The 25,469-nt window shown below is 34.4% G+C and overlaps 1 protein-coding gene across 1 annotated transcript in view; it reads left to right on the forward strand.

The window, feature by feature from the left end:
• Window positions 1–16,254, forward strand: part of LOC139520951 (uncharacterized oxidoreductase YjmC-like) — a 30,646-nt gene extending 14,392 nt beyond the window's left edge. The window contains exons 6-9 of the mRNA XM_071314059.1: window positions 8,877–8,995; window positions 9,588–9,683; window positions 11,047–11,160; window positions 15,460–16,254. Of these exons, the coding sequence (XP_071170160.1) occupies window positions 8,877–8,995; window positions 9,588–9,683; window positions 11,047–11,160; window positions 15,460–15,513 (383 nt within the window). The 3' untranslated portion in view covers window positions 15,514–16,254. The remainder of the gene's footprint in view (window positions 1–8,876; window positions 8,996–9,587; window positions 9,684–11,046; window positions 11,161–15,459) is intronic.
• Window positions 16,255–25,469: the final 9,215 nt, after the last annotated feature.

Raw genomic sequence — 25,469 nt, forward strand, 5'->3', positions numbered from 1 at the left:
TCCACTTCATTTTACAAGGCAGTAATTCATACAAACACTTTAACTATACGGTCCACTTCATTTTCAAAGCAGTAACTCATACAAACACTTTACTTATATGGTCCACTTCATTTTACAAGGCAGTAACTCATACAAACACTTTACTTATATGGTCCACTTCATTTTACAAGGCAGTAACTCATACAAACACTTTACTTATACGGTCCACTTCATTTTACAAGGCAGTAACTCTTACAAACACTTTACTTATATGGTCCACTTCATTTTACAAGGCAGTAACTCATACAAACACTTTACTTATATGGTTCACTTCATTTTACAAGGCAGTAACTCATACCTACACTTTACTTATATGGTCCACTTCATTTTACAAGGCAGTAACTCATACAAATACTTTACTTATATGGTCCACTTCATTTTACAAGGCAGTAACTCATACCTACACTTTACTTATATGGTCCACTTCATTTTACAAGGCAGTAACTCATACAAACACTTTACTTATATGGTGCACTTCATTTTACAAGGCAATAACTCATACAAACACTTTACTTATATGGTTCACTTCATTTTACAAGGCAGTAACTCATACAAACACTTTACTTATATGGTCCACTTCATTTTACAAGGCAGTAACTCATACAAACACTTTACTTATATGGTCCACTTCATTTTACAAGGCAGTAACTCATACCTACACTTTACTTATATGGTCCACTTCATTTTACAAGGCAGTAACTCATACCTACACTTTACTTATAGGGTTCACTTCATTTTACAAGGCATTAACTCATACAAACACTTTACTTATATGGTTCACTTCATTTTACAAGGCAGTAACTCATACAAACACCTTACTTATATGGTCCACTTCATTTTACAAGGCAGTAACTCATACAAACACTTTACTTATACGGTCCACTTCATTTTACAAGGCAGTTACTCATACAAACACTTTACTTATATGGTTCACTTCATTTTACAAGGCAGTAACTCATACAAACACTTTACTTATATGGTCCCCTTCATTTTACAAGGCAGTAGCTCATACCTACACTTTACTTATATGGTCCACTTCATTTTACAAGGCAGTAACTCATACAAACACTTTACCTATATGGTCCACTTCATTTTACAAGGCAGTAACTCATACAAACACTTTACTTATACGGTCTACTTCATTTTACAAGGCAGTAACTCATACAAACACTTTACTTATATGGTTCACTTCATTTTACAAGGCAGTAACTCATACAAACACTTTACTTATATGGTCCACTTCATTTTACAAGGCAGTAACTCATACAAACACTTTACTTATATGGTTTACTTCATTTTACAAGGCAGTAACTCATACAAACACTTTACTTATATGGTTCACTTCATTTTACAAGGCAGTAACTCATACAAACACTTTACTTATATGGTCCACTTCATTTTACAAGGCAGTAACTCATACAAACACTTTACTTATATGGTTCACTTCATTTTACAAGGCAGTAACTCATACAAACACTTTACTTATATGGTCCACGTCATTTTACAAGGCAGTAACTCATACAAACACTTTACTTATATGGTTCACGTCATTTTACAAGGCAGTAACTCATACCAACACTTTACTTATATGGTCCACTTCATTTTACAAGGCAGTAGCTCATACCTACACTTTACTTATATGGTCCACTTCATTTTACAAGGCAGTAGCTCATACAAACACTTTACTTATATGGTCCACTTCATTTTACAAGGCAGTAACTCATACAAACACTTTACTTATACGGTCCACTTCATTTTACAAGGCAGTAACTCATACAAACTCTTTACTTATACGGTCCACTTCATTTTACAAGGCAGTAACTCATACAAACACTTTACTTATACGGTCCACTTCATTTTACAAGGCAGTAACTCATACAAACACTTTACTTATATGGTCCACTTCATTTTACAAGGCAGTAATTCATACAAACACTTTACTTATACGGTCCACTTCATTTTACAAGGCAGTAATTCATACAAACACTTTAACTATACGGTCCACTTCATTTTCAAAGCAGTAACTCATACAAACACTTTACTTATATGGTCCACTTCATTTTACAAGGCAGTAACTCATACAAACACTTTACTTATATGGTCCACTTCATTTTACAAGGCAGTAACTCATACAAACACTTTACTTATACGGTCCACTTCATTTTACAAGGCAGTAACTCTTACAAACACTTTACTTATATGGTCCACTTCATTTTACAAGGCAGTAACTCATACAAACACTTTACTTATATGGTTCACTTCATTTTACAAGGCAGTAACTCATACCTACACTTTACTTATATGGTCCACTTCATTTTACAAGGCAGTAACTCATACAAATACTTTACTTATATGGTCCACTTCATTTTACAAGGCAGTAACTCATACCTACACTTTACTTATATGGTCCACTTCATTTTACAAGGCAGTAACTCATACAAACACTTTACTTATATGGTGCACTTCATTTTACAAGGCAATAACTCATACAAACACTTTACTTATATGGTTCACTTCATTTTACAAGGCAGTAACTCATACAAACACTTTACTTATATGGTCCACTTCATTTTACAAGGCAGTAACTCATACAAACACTTTACTTATATGGTCCACTTCATTTTACAAGGCAGTAACTCATACCTACACTTTACTTATATGGTCCACTTCATTTTACAAGGCAGTAACTCATACCTACACTTTACTTATAGGGTTCACTTCATTTTACAAGGCATTAACTCATACAAACACTTTACTTATATGGTTCACTTCATTTTACAAGGCAGTAACTCATACAAACACCTTACTTATATGGTCCACTTCATTTTACAAGGCAGTAACTCATACAAACACTTTACTTATACGGTCCACTTCATTTTACAAGGCAGTAATTCATACAAACACTTTACTTATACGGTCCACATCATTTTACAAGGCAGTAATTCATACAAACACTTTAACTATACGGTCCACTTCATTTTCAAGGCAGTAACTCATACAAACACTTTACTTATATGGTCCACTTCATTTTACAAGGCAGTAACTCATACAAACACTTTACTTATATGGTCCACTTCATTTTACAAGGCAGTAACTCATACAAACACTTTACTTATACGGTCCACTTCATTTTACAAGGCAGTAACTCTTACAAACACTTTACTTATATGGTCCACTTCATTTTACAAGGCAGTAACTCATACAAACACTTTACTTATATGGTTCACTTCATTTTACAAGGCAGTAACTCATACCTACACTTTACTTATATGGTCCACTTCATTTTACAAGGCAGTAACTCATACAAATACTTTACTTATATGGTCCACTTCATTTTACAAGGCAGTAACTCATACCTACACTTTACTTATATGGTCCACTTCATTTTACAAGGCAGTAACTCATACAAACACTTTACTTATATGGTCCACTTCATTTTACAAGGCAATAACTCATACAAACACTTTACTTATATGATTCACTTCATTTTACAAGGCAGTAACTCATACAAACACTTTACTTATATGGTCCACTTCATTTTACAAGGCAGTAACTCATACAAACACTTTACTTATATGGTCCACTTCATTTTACAAGGCAGTAACTCATACCTACACTTTACTTATATGGTCCACTTCATTTTACAAGGCAGTAACTCATACCTACACTTTACTTATAGGGTTCACTTCATTTTACAAGGCAGTAACTCATACAAACACTTTACTTATATGGTTCACTTCATTTTACAAGGCAGTAACTCATACAAACACCTTTCTTATATGGTCCACTTCATTTTACAAGGCAGTAACTCATACAAACACTTTACCTATATGGTTCACTTCATTTTACAAGGCAGTAACTCATACAAACACTTTACTTATATGGTTAACTTCATTTTACAAGGCAGTAACTCATACAAACACTTTACTTATATGGTTCACTTCATTTTACAAGGCAGTAGCTCATACAAACACTTTACTTATACGGTCCACTTCATTTTACAAGGCAGTAACTCATACAAACACTTTACTTATACGGTTCACTTCATTTTACAAGGCAGTAACTCATACAAACACTTTACTTATATGGTCCACTTCATTTTACAAGGCAGTAACTCATACCAACACTTTACTTATATGGTCCACTTCATTTTACAAGGCAGTAACTCATACCAACACTTTACCTATATGGTCCACTTCATTTTACAAGGCAGTAACTCATACCTACACTTTACTTATATGGTCCACTTCATTTTACAAGGCAGTAACTCATACAAACACTTTACTTATATGGTCCACTTCATTTTACAAGGCAGTAACTCATACCAACACTTTACCTATATGGTCCACTTCATTTTACAAGGCAGTAACTCATACAAACACTTTACTTATACGGTTCACTTCATTTTACAAGGTAGTAACTCATACCTACACTTTACTTATATGGTCCACTTCATTTTACAAGGCAGTAACTCATACCAACACTTTACCTATATGGTCCACTTCATTTTACAAGGCAGTAACTCATACAAACACTTTACTTATATGGTCCACTTCATTTTACAAGGCAGTAACTCATACAAACACTTTACTTATACGGTCCACTTCATTTTACAAAGCAGTAACTCATACAAACACTTTACTTATATGGTCCACTTCATTTTACAAGGCAGTAACTCATACCAACACTTTACTTATATGGTCCACTTCATTTTACAAGGCAGTAACTCATACAAACACTTTACCTATATGGTTCACTTCATTTTACAAGGCAGTAACTCATACAAACACTTTACTTATATGGTCCACTTCATTTTACAAGGCAGTAACTCATACCAACACTTTACTTATATGGATAAAGGCAGATGTGGTGTGAGTGCCAATGAGACAACTCTCCATCCAAATAACAATTCAAAAAAGTAAACCATTATAGGTTAAAGTACGGCCTTCAACACGGAGCCATGGCTCACACCGAACAACAAGCTATAAAGGGCCCCAAAATTACTAGTATAAAACCATTCAAACGGGAAAACCAACGGTCTAATCTATATAAACAAAACGAGAAACGAGAAACACGTATATATTACATAAACAAACGACAACTACTGTACATCAGATTCCTGACTTAGGACAGGTGCAAACATTTGCAGTTGGTTCACTTCATTTTACAAGGCAGTAACTCATACAAACACTTTACTTATACGGTCCACTTCATTTTACAAGGCAGTAACTCATACAAACACTTTACTTATATGGTTCACTTCATTTTACAAGGCAGTAACTCATACAAACACTTTACTTATATGGTCCACTTCATTTTACAAGGCAGTAACTCATACAAACACTTTACTTATATGGTTCACTTCATTTTACAAGGCAGTAACTCATACAAACACTTTACTTATATGGTTCACTTCATTTTACAAGGCAGTAACTCATACAAACACTTTACTTATATGGTCCACTTCATTTTACAAGGCGGTAACTCATACAAACACTTTACTTATATGGTTCACTTCATTTTACAAGGCAGTAACTCATACAAACACTTTACTTATATGATCCACTTCATTTTACAAGGCAGTAACTCATACAAACACTTTACTTATATGGTCCACATCATTTTACAAGGCAGTAACTCATAACAACACTTTACTTATATGGTCCACTTCATTTTACAAGGCAGTAGCTCATACCTACACTTTACTTATATGGTCCACTTCATTTTACAAGGCAGTAGCTCATACAAACACTTTACTTATATGGTCCACTTCATTTTACAAGGCAGTAACTCATACAAACACTTTACTTATATGGTCCACTTCATTTTACAAGGCAGTAACTCATACAAACACTTTACTTATACGGTCCACTTCATTTTACAAGGCAGTAACTCATACAAACACTTTACTTATATGGTCCACTTCATTTTACAAGGCAGTAACTCATACAAACACTTTACTTATATGATCCACTTCATTTTACAAGGCAGTAATTCATACAAACACTTTACTTATACGGTCCACTTCATTTTACAAGGCAGTAATTCATACAAACACTTTAACTATACGGTCCACTTCATTTTAAAGGCAGTAACTCATACAAACACTTTACTTATACGGTTCACTTCATTTTACAAGGCAGTAACTCATACCAACACTTTACTTATACGGTTCACTTCATTTTACAAGGCAGTAACTCATACCAACACTTTACTTATACGGTCCACTTCATTTTACAAGGCAGTAACTCATACCAACACTTTACTTATACGGTCCACTTCATTTTACAAGGCAGTAACTCATACCAACACTTTACTTATACGGTCCACTTCATTTTACAAGGCAGTAACTCATACCAACACTTTACTTATACGGTCCACTTCATTTTACAAGGCAGTAACTCATACAAACACTTTACTTATACGGTCCACTTCATTTTACAAGACAGTAACTCATACAAACACTTTACTTATATGGTCCACTTCATTTTACAAGGCAGTAACTCATACAAACACTTTACCTATATGGTCCACTTCATTTTACAAGGCAGTAACTCATACAAACACTTTACCTATACGGTCCACTTCATTTTACAAGGCAGTAACTCATACAAACACTTTACTTATACGGTCCACTTCATTTTACAAGGCAGTAACTCATACAAACACTTTACTTATACGGTTCACTTCATTTTACAAGGCAGTAACTCATACAAACACTTTACCTATATGGTCCACTTCATTTTACAAGGCAGTAACTCATACCTACACTTTACTTATATGGTCCACTTCATTTTACAAGGCAGTAACTCATACAAACACTTTACTTATATGGTCCACTTCATTTTACAAGGCAGTAACTCATACAAACACTTTACTTATATGGTCCACTTCATTTTACAAGGCAGTAACTCATACAAACACTTTACTTATATGGTCCACTTCATTTTACAAGGCAGTAACTCCTACAAACACTTTACTTATATGGTCCACTTCATTTTACAAGGCAGTAACTCCTACAAACACTTTACCTATATGGTCCACTTCATTTTACAAGGCAGTAACTCATACCTACACTTTACCTATATGGTCCACTTCATTTTACAAGGCAGTAACTCATACAAACACTTTCTTTATATGGTCCACTTCATTTTACAAGGCAGTAACTCATACAAACACTTTACTTATATGGTCCACTTCATTTTACAAGGCAGTAACTCATACAAACACTTTACTTATACGGTCCACTTCATTTTACAAGGCAGTAACTCATACAAACACTTTACTTATACGGTTCACTTCATTTTACAAGGCAGTAACTCATACCAACACTTTACTTATACGGTTCACTTCATTTTACAAGGCAGTAACTCATACCAACACTTTACTTATACGGTTCACTTCATTTTACAAGGCAGTAACTCATACCAACACTTTACTTATACGGTTCACTTCATTTTACAAGGCAGTAACTCATACCAACACTTTACTTATACGGTTCACTTCATTTTACAAGGCAGTAACTCATACCAACACTTTACTTATACGGTCCACTTCATTTTACAAGGCAGTAACTCATACCAACACTTTACTTATACGGTCCACTTCATTTTACAAGGCAGTAACTCATACCAACACTTTACTTGTACGGTCCACTTCATTTTACAAGGCAGTAACTCATACCAACACTTTACTTATACGGTCCACTTCATTTTACAAGGCAGTAACTCATACCAACACTTTACTTATGCGGTCCACTTCATTTTACAAGGCAGTAACTCATACCAACACTTTACTTATACGGTCCACTTCATTTTACAAGGCAGTAACTCATACCAACACTTTACTTATACGGTCCACTTTATTTTACAAGGCAGTAACTCATACCAACACTTTACTTATACGGTCCACCTCATTTTACAAGGCAGTAACTCATACCAACACTTTACTTATACGGTCCACTTCATTTTACAAGGCAGTAACTCATACCAACACTTTACCTATACGGTCCACTTCATTTTACAAGGCAGTAACTCATACCTACACTTTACTTATACGGTCCACTTCATTTTACAAGGCAGTAACTCATACCAACACTTTACTTATATGGTCCACTTCATTTTACAAGGCAGTAACTCATACCAACACTTTACCTATACGGTTCACTTCATTTTACAAGGCAGTAACTCATACCTACACTTTACTTATACGGTCCACTTCATTTTACAAGGCAGTAAATCATACCAACACTTTACTTATACGGTCCACTTCATTTTACAAGGCAGTAACTCATACCAACACTTTACTTATACGGTCCACTTCATTTTACAAGGCAGTAACTCATACCAACACTTTACCTATACGGTTCACTTCATTTTACAAGGCAGTAACTCATACCTACACTTTACTTCTACGGTCCACTTCATTTTACAAGGCAGTAACTCATACCAACACTTTACTTATACGGTCCACTTCATTTTGCAAGGCAGTAACTCATACCAACACTTTACTTATACGGTCCACTTCATTTTACAAGGCAGTAACTCATACCAACACTTTACTTATACGGTCCACTTCATTTTACTAGGCAGTAACTCATACAAACACTTTACTTATACGGTCCACTTCATTTTACAAGGCAGTAACTCATACAAACACTTTACTTATACGGTTCACTTCATTTTACAAGGCAGTAACTCATACAAACACTTTACTTATATGGTCCACTTCATTTTATAAGGCAAAAACTTGCATCCATACACACGCGTTATTTATATGTTCCACATCATTTCACAATTAATGCAGTAACTTATATCATCCATATAAACTCTCAACAGGTGGCTATAAAGGTTATGGATTAGCCATGATGGTAGAAATATTTTGTGGGATATTGGCAGGATCTGATTATGGCCCAAACATAAGAAGATGGAAAAGTACAGAAAGAGTGGCCAATCTGGTTAGTAATCAGTTCTCTCATATATTACCTAAAGTAGTGGCTCTGAGGAGTATGCGTTTCTCACATTTCATCTTTGCAGAACACAGATTCAATCTGTATACCAGTAACCTAAAGTTTACATTTTAAAATACTTAGTATAGCTTCTTTAGTGCTCTTCAACTTTGTACTTTATATGGACCTTTCAACTTTTTTATTCTAACATTACTGTGTCAGATGGGAATTCCATGTCTAGAATTAATGCAACTTTGGAAGACCTCTAGACTTTTCAATCAGATTGATACAAAGCAAATTTGATGTAATTAAATAATTATATCATGCTTCTAAGGTGTATTTATCAAAAATACTGGTTTCCAGGTAAACAAATGGCTCCAGAAATTTGTTAACCTCTCAACCAGAATTAATTGCAAATATCCCTTGTAAGCATGCTATATTTGTATAAAAGCCAACAAAAGAGAAGAAATATTTGGTATATAAAAGAAATCAAACAGATTATTTATGTATTTTTCACTTTTAGAGTTACCTTTATTTCCTAACAACTTATGTTTTAGGGTCAGTGTTTCATTGCTGTTGACCCAGATAACTTATGTTTTAGGGTCAGTGTTTCATTGCTGTTGACCCAGATTGTTTTGCTCCAGGATTTATAGACAGAATGTCAGACTTAATGGATACTTGTAGAAATCTGACACCAGTAAGTATAGATAACGGTATCACATTGACACTATTTTTGTAAGATACTTTTACACAAGATTTGTGCTTTAATGGCAGGCCTTACAAATGTGAAAATGGAGGAATTTGAAGCAAATTTAAGGAACCTGATGTTCATTAGTTGTCGTTTGTTGATGTAGTTCATAAGCGTTCCTCATTTTCCTTTTTTACATAGATTAGATTGTTGGTTTTCCTGTTTGAATGGTTTTACACTAGTAATTTTTGGGGCCCTTTATAGCTTCACCTTGCTGTTCGGTGTGAGCCAAGGCTCCCTGTTGAAGGTGGTACCTTGACCTATAATGGTTTACTATTATAAATTGTGACTTGGATGGAGAATTGTCTCATTGGCACTCATACCACATCTTCTTATATCTTTAAAAAAAAAATGATGTAACAGGAAGCTGAATTATTATATAAACTTGCAAATTTTAAATATGAAAATAAGGAGATAAGGTCTGATTGCCTAGGAGACAAATACACACCAGAATTCAAATGATGTGGATATAAGCAATTGTAGATTATGGTACAATGAGAAAAACAAATAATATTGGCTATAAAAACCCCAGATAAGAAAAAAGTTGGTATGAAGAGAAAGAAAAAAAATAGAAATTTATACCCAATTTAGAAGTGGGAGCTACATGGAAAATTTGTCAATCACCTGTCTTTTCGTTCATCTGTTGTTTCTTTCAATAATTATACTTATTACATTTTTTTCAGACACTAAAAAATCACTTCATATATTGTCATCAACTTGACAGTGATGATTTTAAAGGTGTGAGCACTTTAGGATCTGTCAGTCACACACTTCTGGTTTGCCAATATTTTAAAATATGAATTGGGGTATACTAAGCATGGCTTCTTGTCATAAACTATGATTGTATTTTAGGCAGAAGGTGAAGAGGATGCACTATTAGTGGCTGGAGATCCAGAAAGGAGACATATGAACATGTGTGATCAGAGAGGAGGAATTGTGTTAATTATATACTATGATTGTATTTTAGGCAGAAGGAGAAGAGGATGTAGTATTAGTGGCTGGAGATCCAGAAAGGAGACATATGAACATGTGTGATCAGAGAGGAGGAATTGTGTTAAGTATATACTATGATTGTATTTTAGGCAGAAGGAGAAGAGGATGTAGTATTAGAGGCTGGAGATCCAGAAAGGAGACACATGAACATGTGTGATCAGAGAGGAGGAATTGTGTTAATTATATACTATGATTGTATTTTAGGCAGAAGGAGAAGAGGATGTAGTATTAGTGGCTGGAGATCCAGAAAGAAGACATATGAACATGTGTGATCAGAGAGGAGGAATTGTGTTAATTATATACTATGATTGTATTTTAGGCAGAAGGAGAAGAGGATGTAGTATTAGTGGCTGGAGATCCAGAAAGAAGACATATGAACATGTGTGATCAGAGAGGAGGAATACCATATCACCCTAATCAAATCAAATTTGGGGTAGGATTTTTTTAATGGTTCAATAATTTAGAACAGTACAGTTGTAACATATTTTGAACAAGCCTGCCACCTTTTGTCAAGCCTATCACATTTTGTCAATTCTATCACATTTTGTCAATCCTGCCACATTTTGTCAAGCCTACCACATTTTGTTAATCCTGCCACATTTTGTCAAGCCTACCACATTTTGTCAATCCTGCTTCATTTTGTCAATCCTGCTACATTTTGTCAATCCTGCCACATTTTTTCAAGCCAGCCACATTTTGTCAAGCCTACCACATTTTGTCAAGCCTACCTCATTTTGTCAATCCTGCCACATTTTGTCAAGCCTACCACATTTTGTCAATCCAGCCACATTTTGTCAAGCCAACCACATTTTGTCAATCCTACCACATTTTGTCAAGCCTACCACATTTTGTCAATCCTGCCACATTTTGTCAAGCCTACCACATTTTGTCAAGCCTACCACATTTTGTCATGTCTACCACATTTTGTCATTCAATCAAGCCACATTTTGTCAAGCCTACCACATTTTGTCAAGCCTGCCACATTTTGTCAAGCCTACCACATTTTGTCAAGCCTACCACATTTTGTCAAGCCTACCACAATTTGTCAATCTTGCCACATTTTGTCAATCCAGGCACATTTTGTCAATCCTGCCACAAATTTGTCAATCCTGCTTCATTTTGTCAATCCTGCTACATTCTGTCAATCCTGCCACATTTTGTCAAGCCAGCCACATTTTGTCAAGCCTACCACATTTTGTCAAGCCTACCTCATTTTGTCAATCCAGCCACATTTTGTCAAGCCTACCACATTTTGTCAAGCCTACCACATTTTGTCAAGCCTACCACAATTTGTCAATCCTGCCACATTTTGTCAATCCAGGCACATTTTGTCAATCCTGCCACATTTTGTCAATCCTGCTTCATTTTGTCAATCCTGCTACATTTTGTCAATCCTGCCACATTTTGTCAAGCCAGCCACATTTTGTCAAGCCTACCACATTTTGTCAAGCCTACCTCATTTTGTCAATCCTGCTTCATTTTGTCAATCCTGCTACATTTTGTCAAGCCTACCACATTTTGTCAATCCTACCACATTTTGTCAAGCCTACCACATTTTGTCATTCAATCCAGCCACATTTTGTCAAGCCTACCACATTTTGTCAAGCCTGCCACATTTTGTCAAGCCTACCACATTTTGTCAAGCCTACCACAATTTGTCAATCCTGCCACATTTTGTCAATCCAGCCACATTTTGTCAAGCCTGCTACATTTTGTCAAGCCTACCACATTTTGTCAATCCTGCCACATTTTGTCAAGCCTACCACATTTTGTCAAGCCTGCTACATTTTGTCAAGCCTACCACATTTTGTCAATCCAGCCACATTTTGTCAAGCCTACCATATTTTGTCAAGCCTACCACATTTTGTCAATCCTGCCACATTTTGTCAAGCCTACCACATTCAATCCTGCCGCATTTTGTTAAGTCTGTCGCATTTTGTCAAGCCTGCCACATTTTTGTCAAGCATGCCACATTTTGTCAAGCATACCACGTTTTATCAAGCCTGCCACATTTTGTCAAGTATGCCACATTTTGTCAAGTCTGCCACATTTCGTCAAGTCTGGCACATTTATGTCATGGAAGCCAAACAAAGCAAGTCTCAAATATGCTGGTGTTCATGTTTAGGTTCATTATAGTGTTGTTCAAAATTTTTATAACATTGATAACTTTGATTTGATACAACTTTTTTAACAGACCTTTAATGATGTTTTCATATTAGAATGTGGAATAGTCCCTGAACAAATTAATAATTTAATATTGAGAAATTTTATTTAAATTTTTTGATAAAAGTAAATATTCAATTATAAATATTTATGGCTTTCTGTCTGTTAACCTACTGATAAACCCTTCCCAAACACTTGAAAGTATGAGGACCCCTGTATTGCCAACTGGTTTTATATTTGCACCAATTTACAGGAAACACACATGTGAATAATTTAGGGATGGAATTATATTATGGTTGTTTCTGTTTTTAGCTCACCTGGCCCAAAGGGCCAAGTGAGCTTTTCCCATCACTTTGCATCCGGCGTCCCTCGTCTGTCGTCTGGCGTCGTTAACTTTTACAAAAATCTTCTCCTCTGAAACTACTGGGCCAAATTAATCCAAACTTGGCCACAATCATCATTGGGGTATCTAGTTTAAAAAATATGTCCAGTGACCCTGCCATCCAACCAAGATGTCCGCCATGGCTAAAAATAGAACATAGGGGTTAAATGCAGTTTTTGGCTTATAAATCAAAAACCAAAGCATTAAGGGCAAATCTGACAAGGGGTAAAATTGTTAATCAGGTCAAGATCTACCTGCCCTGAAATTTTCAGATAAATCGGACAACCCGTTGTTGGGTTGCTGCCCCTGAATTGGTAATTTTAAGGAAATTTTACTGTTTTTATACGCCCGTCTTTTAGACGGGACGTATTATGGTATACCGTTGTCTGTCCGTCCGTCCGTCCATCTGTCAGTCCGTCGTCCACACTTCGGACAATAACTCAAAAACACTTTCACCAATTTCCATGAAACTTAAGTGAATTCTTTATATCTATTGACGTAAGCTCCCTTTCGATTTTTTTAAATTTCAGATTTTAAGTTTTGGATTTATGGGGCTTTATTCATAAAAAAGGGGGGATTTTCAACATTTCGGACAATAACTCAAAAAGGCTTTCACCAATGTCCATGAAACTTTGGTGAATTGTTTATATCTATTGATGTTACAGCAATAATGTTCAGCAAAGTAAGATTTACAAATAAGTCAACATGACCAAAACGGTCAGTTGACCCCTTTAGGAGTTGTTGCCCTTTATAGTCAATTTTTAACCATTTTTCGTAAACTTTAGTAATCTTTCACAAAAATCTTCTCCTCTGAAACTACTGCACCAAATTAATCCAACCTTGGCCACAATTATCTTTGGGGTATTTAGTTTAAAAAATGTGTCCGGTGACCCGGCCATTCAACCAAGATGGCCATCACGGCTAAAAATAGAACATAGGGGTAAAATGCAGTTTTGTGCTGATAACTCAAGAACCAAAGCCTTTAGAGCAATCTGACAAGAGATAAAATTGTTTATCAGGTCAGGATCTATCTACCCTGAAATTTTCAGATGAATCGGACAACCTGTTGTTGGGTTGCTGCCCCTGAATTGGTAATTTTAAGGATATTTTGCTGTTTTTGGTTATTATCTGGAATATTATTATAGGTAGAGATAAACTGTTAACAGCAATAATGTTCAGCAAAGTAAGATTTACAAATAAGTCAACATGACCGAAATGGTCAATTGACCCCCTAAGGAGTTATTGTCCTTTATAGTCAATTTTTAACAATTTTCATAATATTTGTAAATTTTTACTAACATTTTCCACTGAAACTACTGGGGCACTTAGTTCATTATAGATAGAGATAATTGTAAGCAGCAAGAATGTTCAGTAAAGTAAGATGTACAAACACATCATCATCACCAAAACACAATTTTTTCATGAATCCATCTGCTTCCTTTGTTTAATATTCACATAGACCAAGGTGAGCGACACAGGCTCTTTAGAGGCTCTAGTTTGTTCTGTCTATCACCCTACTGATCAGATGGATGAAAAGGGGGGATATAGAGCTTCTATTAACATCATGATGTCAAATGACTTAAAAACTTTTTAATGTATTGTGACATGACATTTTTAAACAGATACTTAATATGTATTGTGACATGACAGTCTATTTTTAAACAGATACTTATTATGTATCGTGACATGACACAGTCTATTTTTATACAGATACTTATTATATATTGTGACATGACACAGTCTATTTTTATACAGATACTCATTATGTATTGTGACATGACACAGTCTATTTTTATACAGATACTTATTATGTATTGTGACATGACACAGTCTATTTTTATACAGATACTTATTATGTATTGTGACATGACAGTCTATTTTTAAACAGATACTTATTATGTATCGTGACATGACACAGTCTATTTTTATAAAGATACTTATTATGTATTGTGACATGACACAGTCTATTTTTATACAGATACTTATTATGTATTGTGACATGACACAGTCTATTTTTATACAGATACTTATTATGTATTGTGACATGACACAGTCTATTTTTATACAGATACTTATTATGTATTGTGACATGACACAGTCTATTTTTATACAGATACTTATAATGTATTGTGACCTGACACAGTCTATTTTTATACAGATACTTATTATGCAGATTTCTTTTTACAGGTTGAACTTGCTGAATCCTTGAAAGTTGAACCAATGAAAATTATGACAGGATGAATGGATGGGATTAATATATAGAAATGAAGAATAAAAACGACAACTTTATGATTAATAATAATTTGTGCAATTGATTTTCTGTGATAACATGCTCATAAAATAATTGTTAACAAAAGTTATAAATATAGTTAATTTAATCCGTTTTTTTACCTTTATATAAGATTTCAATCTAAATAATGTTTTAAAAGAATTTGTATTTGTTTTATAAATGAAATATTTCCATAAATGTATCTGTAATACACACCTCTTTTAAACACCTGATATCTATAACATGTGAGGGATCTGAAGCCTGAATTATACAATTACATTTTATATACACATTCACAAATAAGATCCAGAAACAACAAACAATAACATAAGCACAGTGCGTATATAAAATAAAATTGTATAATTCATTTTTTCACAGTTAAATTTGTTTACACTAAACCTGAGGAGCAATAATTTTTATAAATGATCATGAATCATGTTAATATAAATAATGACTTGAACAATTGTTGCCAATTATATTGCCATAAATATGCATGCCTAAGTCTTGTATCAAAAACTTGTATGAGACAAAACTTCCTGTCTATTAATAAGGTAGTTAACATCATAGATTTTTTGTCAGTAAAAGATTGATTGTTTAAAAATAAATAATATTTAAAAAAAAATAAGAAAATATTTGTATCATGGCTAATGTGTGCATGTTTTCCAACAATCAGAGTAATATATAGTGGATAAATCTGTGCTGCAATATATATATCAGAAAACATGGCAGAAATAAAAATGTGTGCATATTGTTGATATAGTAAAATTAACTCAATGTTTTAAATGTATAAAATTCTGTTCATTTACATTGTACATGTTACATTTTTATTGTTTTTTGGTCACATTTTGGTATTTATATACAAAAGATGATTTTATTTTCATATGCATTTTGGAAGGTATAAAACTTGAAATAAAGGATTATATAAAAAACAACTTGTTGTTACTTTTATACAGAAGCATATGGAAGGAAGGAGAATTTAGTTGATTTATAGGAGATGAAAGATTCTGTGATGGTCTTCAAAGTACAACACAATTTTAGGCCAGAAAATGATGAAACATTTTTATTTCATTTTCATAAAGTCTAAACAAACACCAGCATTGGTGGACATTAAAGTTCTCCCTTATTTCAATAAGGAATTGGAACTTAACCCCCCCCAAAAAAAAAAAAAATAAAATAAAAAAAAAAAAAATTGTTAATGGTTTCAGTATAAGCTGGAGCATATATATATATTGTATACAGTTCCCAGGTATAAGCTGATATATAAAAGACCAAAGATTCTGTGATGGTCTTCAAAGTACAACACAATTTTAGGCATTTTATTTTTATAAAGTCTAAACAAACACCAGCATTGGTGGACATTAAAGTTCTCCCTTATTTCAATAAGGAATTGGAACCTACCCCCCCAAAAAAACCCCACAAAAACCCACTTTGTTAATGGTTTCAGTATAAGCTTGAGCATATATATATTGTAAACAGTTCCCAGGTATAAGCTGATATGAAAGACCAAGAAATAGCAGCTACCAGTAAATACAAAGTTTGATTAAAAAAAATATTTTACTGATGAATGGATTCACTTTTTCTTCTGTACTTGTTCAACAGCGGAAATATATCAATTCTTTTAAGTGAAAAGAGATGTGGTATGAGTACCAATGATATAACTTTCAATGCAAGTTGCAAAGTGTAAAAAGTAAACAATTATAGGTCAAAGTACGATCTTTAACAAGGAGCCTTGGCTCACACTGAATGGGTAGGGGTGTCAATAGATGGTTCTTTTTCCCACCCTTTTCATATATTTTAGATTTTGAAAGTGCATACCTTTATGTAAAAATGTAACCTGTCCTATATTGTTTGGGTTTTGTGGTGTGAAATTTAAGAATGGACTAATAAAGTCTCAAAAGAGAAAATTGGTTCAGAAAAACACAACTAGAAACATGGAGAAAGATGTTACAAAAACTAATTATTTGTATCTGAATGACAATCTTTTTATTTCCAACAAATAGTTGGTTTTTGGTTATTCTTCAGCAACTGAAATATTCCAGTATATATAAACATTGCAGCTTTGACATCTCATTGACTGTTCAAAATTTGGTATCTGTTAATAAGGAAACGACCATTTGATTTTACAGGGGAAAAGGGGACGGATGATATGGAAATAAATTGTGTACAAAAGCCACATGGACTTTTCTGTTTGAAGTCATCATGCTCTGTATTTTATTTTAAATGGCAAGGAAAAGTAATTATACATTTATAAAAGATTTAGTTACCGGTTCCTTCTATCTATAAAACAGTGTAGTATAAAACCGGCATTTATAGAGCCAAAATTGTACGAAATTAACCTGATCGAAGACTAGACTAATAAAGCATGACTATATCTATAATAGTTTTTGCAGATAGTATTTAATTATTATGTAAAAATCACCAATAAATGGCAATTTTATCTCCTTTGAGTAGTCCACTGAAATTGCTGGCAAAATTTCTACCTGAGTGTAATAGTTTTCCAAGATAAAATGCAATTTAAACTAAATAAGGTAATGTCGCCAACAGTTTCGATGAATGTATATGGATAGTATATCTCAATATTTTAACATTTCAGTCAGATTTCTCTATATATTACAGTTTAAAGATGATGGACAATGCACTTTACCCATGTAACGTGTAACCAGGCGTTTATATCTTAAACGAACGTTCCAGTAAATACTTGGATCCAAGTTGTCCACAAACAATACGTCAATTCCAATAACTATAACTATCTATGCTATACACAATGAACCAAAATATATACACTAGCTCCTTGCCGATACAAAGTAACAATGAACAATAAAACAATTACATATATACAAATATAATTATAACACAGCCTGTCCTCCTAATAGAACAATCTGTCCTATACGACAGTGCGGGCTGGTACAGTATGTTACTACCAGACAGTGCGGTATGGTACAACTTGTCCTCCGAGTAGGACAGTCTGTCACTACCACACAGTGTGGGCTGATACAACTTGTCCTCAGAGTAGGACAGTCTGTCACTACCACACAGTGTGGGCTGATACAACTTGTCCTCCGAGTAGGACAGTCTGTCACTACCACACAGTGTGGGCTGATACAACTTGTCCTCCGAGTATGACAGTCTGTCACTACCACACAGTGTGGGCTGATACAACGGGACAGTCTGTAACTAACAATCAATGCGGACTGTTGCAGTCTGATGTACAGATCGTATGAAAATTGTAAAACAATGCATGCCCAGTTCAACAAACTTTGGTTTAACTGCGCATTCCATAATTATAAACGAATGTACATTTAATCAATTGTATGATGGACCTGGTTGAATTCCTTTACGTGCATCAGTATGTACAGTTTTACAATTGTTTGATGATCTAAGCTTCATTGTTTTACATGCATATGTATGAACTGCTCGTTTGTACAATTTCCTGGGGAATTGTGCATAATGCACAGATCATATGAAAATTGTACAACTTGGCATGCTCAGTTCTACAAAATCATGTGACAAAACATACCTCAAGAAAGTGGTCGTCGTGAAAGAAGGAGACCAGCCTGGATGGCTGATTACGTAGTGGAGTGAATTTTAGTTTGTGTGTAAAAATATTGTTGAATTTATTTTACCTACCTAAGTCTACCTAAGTGTTTCCAAACGCAGGAGATCAGCTTGCTCCTCTATATTTGGTTCTATTTCACTGTCACTATCACTGTTGATTACTGTGCTACCTCCGATCATGAAGTTGTAATCTACTGTGTAGTCATAAATCATAGGATGTTCTTTCCAATATTTATCTAGTCTTCGTTCGAATGTTTTAACGTTTTTGGCAGTTACAATTGTCTCAGGAAAACTGTTCTAGACTTCCACTACTCTGTTGGTAAAATAATACTTTCTAACATCCAGCCTGCTCCTGTTCTTGACTAACTTCAATGAATGCCCTCTTGTTGTTGAACCACTACTTAATGTGAAAATACCACTTGATGCCCTTTCATCATAGATGTGATTGAGAATCTTGTACGTCTCGATCATGTCGCCTCGTAGTCTACGATATCTAAGTGTTGGTAATTTCAAGAGTTTTAATCTGTCTTCGTATGATAGATCTTTCAAGTTTGGAAGCATTTTTGTAGCCCGTCTTTGTACGTTTTCGACTGATTCAATATCCTTTTTCTTATACGGACTCCAAACACTGCTGGCATACTGTAGATGGGGTCTAGATAGTACTTTGAATAGTAAACAGAAACTCTTGTAGTCTTAATACTTAAATGACCTTCGGATTAGTCCTACTAGTTGGTTGGCTTTGTTAACCTGTGTTTGTATATGCTTGTCAAATTTAAGCTTAGAGTCTATGTTTACACCTACATCTTTCTCACATTCCACAGTTTCCAGAGTTGTTTCTGCACCATCATATGTTGGCATCTTGTATCTCCCATCTTGGTTCTTCGTTTGTTTCGTGGATATTGGCAGTACTTTGCATTTATCTGGGTGGAACCGTAACAGCCATTTCTCACTCCATCTGAACAACTTGTCTATGTCTTGTTGAACTATGTCTATATCATTTGGGGTTTGTATATCTCTATATAATTTTGTATCGTCTGCGAACATAAATACCTCAGAGTCCACACATAAGGGTAAATCGTTTATAAAAAGAACAAACAGTATTGGTCCGAGAACTGACCCTTGTGGTATGCCACTAGTTACATTATGCCACTGTGAATAATTTCCATTAACTTGTACTCTTTGCTTTCTACCATGTAAGAAGCTCTGGACCCAGCTTACCCTTCCGGAGCACCTGAGATCACCCCTAGTTTTTGGTGGGGTTCGTGTTGTTTATTCTTTAGTTTGCTATGTTGTGTCGTGTGTATTATTGTTTTTCTGTTTGTCTTTTTCATTTTTAGCCATGGCGTTGTCAGTTTGTTTTAGATTTATGAGTTTGACTGTCGCTTTGGTATCTTTCGTCCCTCTTCTTTTACATGTTTGGTTACTAATTCCATACGAATTTAACTTGTTAATTAAACGCTTATGTGGAACCTTATCGAAGGCCTTCATAAAATCAGTGTAGATAGCATCAATAGATCCTCCATTATCTAGAATTTCAGTCCAATGGTCTAGAACTTTTAACAGTTGTAAACCTGTTGATCGTCCCCCGATAAATCCAAATTGTCTATCACTAAATAGGCCGTATTTATTCATATGGTCAACAATTCTCTTTCTTATTAATTTTTCCATGATCTTACATATAATACTTTCCAACTTTCTGGTACAATACCGGATGAAAAAGAACTATTAAAAATGATACAAAGTGGAATGTCAATTATATCTGCAAGTTCATATAAAACTTTAGGATGTACCTGGTCAGGCCCTGGTGACTTTGACGTATTCATCTTCTTTAGTGAATACACTTGTGAAAAATTCGGCAAGTATTTCAGCCTTATCAGTGTCATTGCTTGCAATAAACGTTTTGCCATCTCTTTTATCGTGAAGTTCAGAAATACCACTTTTCGACTTTCTCTTTGAGTTAATATATGACCAAAAATTATAACAATTTGTCTTTGCTGATTCAGCATTGTCTTTTTTCACGGTTTTTACGTTCTCTAATTACAGTTGATTTTGCCTTGTTCCTAGCTTTAGTATACTCCCTATAACTATCATTGTCTCTCTTATTTGAATACTTTTCCCATGCTCTATGTTCTTTCCTTATTACTCTCCTAGCTTCTACACTTAAAGGTTCTTTATTAAATTTCTTTTTCCATACTTTCTTTTTAGGAATGTGGTTGTTCATTGCTATTTGTAATCTATCCATAAAAGCACTAACCTTTTCTTCAGTGTTTTTGTCTGTTAATAATTCATCCAAATTAACATTTAAATCTTGACGTAACATTTCAAAGTCTGCCTTAAAATAATTAAACTTTTCCGACTTAGATACTTCTTGTTTAATATAACATTTATACTAAAAACGTTGTGATCACTATGCCCTACTGGCTCTTGATATTCTATATTGTTAATAGAATCTTTATCATTTACCAATACTAAATCTAATAGTGATGGTTCCTGGTTTATGCGATATCTCGTAGGTTGATCTACCATTTGCTGGAGGAAGCAGTCTCTTATACATTCTAAAATGTTTTCACTTATACTGTCTTTGGCGGACCAAGTTTCCCAGTTTATAGACGGAAAATTAAAATCTCCAGTTAGAAGTATATGTGTATATTTTTCTTCTAAGTTACTTATTTTCAATAATAGTTCATTTAATAATCTATGATTCTCTTCTGTTGATGACGGACTTTTGTATATACATCCTACTTAAAGTTTATCATTATTCATTAGATTAATCTTAGCACATGTGAATTCCTTAAAGTCGTGATTAAAAGTTATCTCCACTGCTTGCAGCTCTTGCTTGATGTACATTATTATACCTCGACCATTATTTAGTGGAAAATTTTCTGGGAAAATGTCATAACCCTCTAATGCTAGTTCTGATTTATTCACTTTATATCTACTGTTCTTCGGAAGAACTTCTGTAACCATAATTATATCTGGGTTTACTTCATTGTTCATAAATCGTAATTTAAATTCATCGATCTTGTTAATAAAGCTATCGACATTTGTATAAATACACTTCAGTTTTGTAAAAGTATTATAGTCTTTTTGTCCATTAAAATGCTTATCACCACAATTCTTCAACACATTTACATTATTTACATTGGTCAATTCTTTTAATTTTCTTTTGGCACTCTTATTATTTTCCTTGCCCAAGGGGGCCCTCTTACTATGTATAAGTGTTTCCCCGACTTATCATTTTCATTTTTCTCTTTAGCTTCTGTCAATTTAGCTTTGTTTTGTTCTCTTTCAGTCTTAGTCATATCGTGTGTAACACTAATGTTGCCAAATTTACTTTCTTTGTCAACTGCTTTCAGCTTTGTTAAATTTTTCATAAGTTTCTTTTTAATTTTCTAATGTTACCTTCATTGGCCTAGGCTTCTCTGCATTTTCTTCTCTCTTTCCTATTCTGACAACATTCTTAATACCTTCAGCATCAGTTTCTAAGTAATTGACTAGCTGGGAAACAACTAAAGTATCAGCCCTTTTACGTATGTCTGGGAGTTTGTCTGTGTTTTCAATAATGCCATGTATTATAATGTTTTTTTCTCTATTTGTGCTATCTCTTATTTCAGATACCCTTTTTTCAACTGATTTTTCTATGTCACTAGCAACATCAACTGTTTTACATGTACCTGTACCTATAACTGTTTCCAAAATCTCTTTAACTTGTTCAGGGTTAACCTTTGTTTTCATTTCCGACTCAAGGGACGTAATACGGTCCTCCATTTTTTTCATAAATTCTGAGCACCTTTCTTCAATTTCTCTATCTGACTTAATGTTTTTCATCACTTAAGAGTCACAAGAGGGGCAGAACCAATGTAATGCTGGGTTTTTAAAGCTCTCATACTCGACCTTGGACAGATTTAAACGTTTCGAACAATAATATTCGGCACAGTACTCGCATTGTACAATTCTATCATTTTCATCAGGGAATTCTTTATTACAAATTTTACAGTTCCATGCTTCAGTTTCTGTGTTATTTACACTGGATGTTGAATTTGTATGTGATCGTGTGGCTATAGTGTTATTCTTCTTACCTGCTTGAGACATACCGGTAATTTTCCAAAATGGCGGATATATAAACAAATGTTCCTTACTGTTCAATCCTTTTCAATCCAATACCATCGTAATTTACCAAAGTTCAATCACTATTTTAAACTAAAGTCTAGTCATATATGTAACTAAAATTCACTATTTTAGATGATCCCCATATTATATAGGATACAATTTAAAGTTATTTTTCGGCTCCTATTAGAAACCCGACTTCATACGTTTCCCGGAAGTAGCTATATCTTGTATTGTAAATAAATCATGCAGGACGCATGTAGAATGAGGCGTGGGTTATGTAATGTTTATTGGTTGTTAAGGTACCAAATGAGAAGAATCTCGTTGTATATATGCATATTTCATGTAGAAGGAAGCGTTGTGTAGATTTAGACGTTTGGCGGGAGAGTCAGTGGTTGGGTTCATTGGTATGTGGGTGTTTGAGAGGTACTCTTGTTTTCGGTATCGGTATCGGGAACATTTAGAGAACACCCCATCCAGTAAATAGTGAATTCGCCCTAGATGATATAAGTGGGTGAGGAATACAAATCGGGTTCTGTCGATGTTCTTACAGAAGAAGACTGGCTTACAATAGAGAGTACGCTACATAGCTGTAAGATTGATAAGAGGACAACTTGTACTGGGGACAACTTGTACTAGGTACAAGTTGGTCAAACATTGAAAGTCGGTAGAGCAGATTGTCCCACTCGGAAATCATGCACAATTCCCCATGAAATTGTACAAATGTGCAGTTCATATGTACATGTATATATGCATGTAAAACAATAAAGCCTAAATCATCAAACAATTGTAAAACTGTTCATTCGTTTATAAATATGGAATGCGCAGTTTTACCAAAGTTTGTTGAACTGTGCACTTGAATCAAAGCCATGCATATATAATCATGCAAGAAGTTGTAAAACTGTGCACATGAACAAAAGCCATGCATAATCATGCAAGAAGTTGTAAAACTGTGCACATAAACAAAAGCCATGCATAATCATGCAAGAAGTGGTAAAACTGTGTACTTGAATTAAAGAGTCATTAAAGCCATGCATAATCATGCAAGAAGTTGTAAAATTATGCAATTGAATATCAATAATTTCACTAAAATTAATCATGTAATACGATGTATGCAGCATTTTGCTAATAGTGCTCAGAACTTATAAAACTTGATGACCTGTGCATGCCCGATTAGTCCGATATTTGTCTTTTTGGGCATGCTCAGTTCTACAATTATCTGAACCCATTCATACCTGCTTTCTTCTTCTATTTCTATTCTGTCAACCTGATCTATAACCTTATCAAATATATCAATTTCACGTGGTTCTTGGGGATTATCAATGCCTTCATACATTTCCCCTCTTAACACCTACTTGTGCTTGAGTTTTATCCTATCCACATGAATGATCTGCGGGGTCCCTCGGATACCACAGTCAACCTTATATGTAAGGTCACCACTTTTCTCCAAAATTGTGAAAGGTCCTCTCCAAAAAAACAGTCAAGTTTTGGAGATTTTCCCGTTTTGCTTACAGGGAAGTAAACATATACTTGATCTCCAGATCTAAAACATTCATATGATAATTTGAGATCATGATACCTCTTTTGTCTCCTCATTTCTCCTGGAATTCTTTACCTAACAAAAGAATGTGCTTATCTAACCTTTCTTTTAGTTTCCAAGCCCATTTATGTTGTGGTATACCTTTAATAGATGGTGACATTTCATACAAGACATCCAACGGGGTTGTACTCTCCCTACCAAACATAAGACGGTTTGGAGTCTGTCCAGTTGTGTCATGTTCAGAAGCCCTATATGCCATCATAACAAAGGGGATATACTTTTTGATGTTCTTGCACTAAGCATTATCACTAATGTCTTGTTGAATCTTTCTACCATACCATCCGATTGAGGATGATATGGTGTAGTCCTGGTTTTCTTGATATCAAGTACTTTACAGACCACTTGAAACAACCTACTTTCATATTGTCGTCCCTGGTCAGAGTGAATCCAGGACGGGACACCAAATCGAGCTATTACCTCCTCTACAATTATTTTGACAACAGTACTTGCTTCCATATTGGGCATAGGGAACGATTCTGTCCATTTAGTATAGTAGTCTGATACAACTAAGATATACCGATTGCCATTTTCAGTTTCCGAAAGTTCCCCAAGAATATCATTAGCTAACCTTTCCATAGGACTACTTGTCTCTACTATGGCCATTGGAGCACGTTTCTTTTTCGTTGGGGTTTTCATCATAGCACACTTATCGCAACCAGCGACATA

Source organism: Mytilus edulis, chromosome 1, assembly GCF_963676685.1.
Source record: "Mytilus edulis chromosome 1, xbMytEdul2.2, whole genome shotgun sequence".
NCBI classification, from domain to species: Eukaryota; Metazoa; Mollusca; class Bivalvia; order Mytilida; family Mytilidae; genus Mytilus; species Mytilus edulis.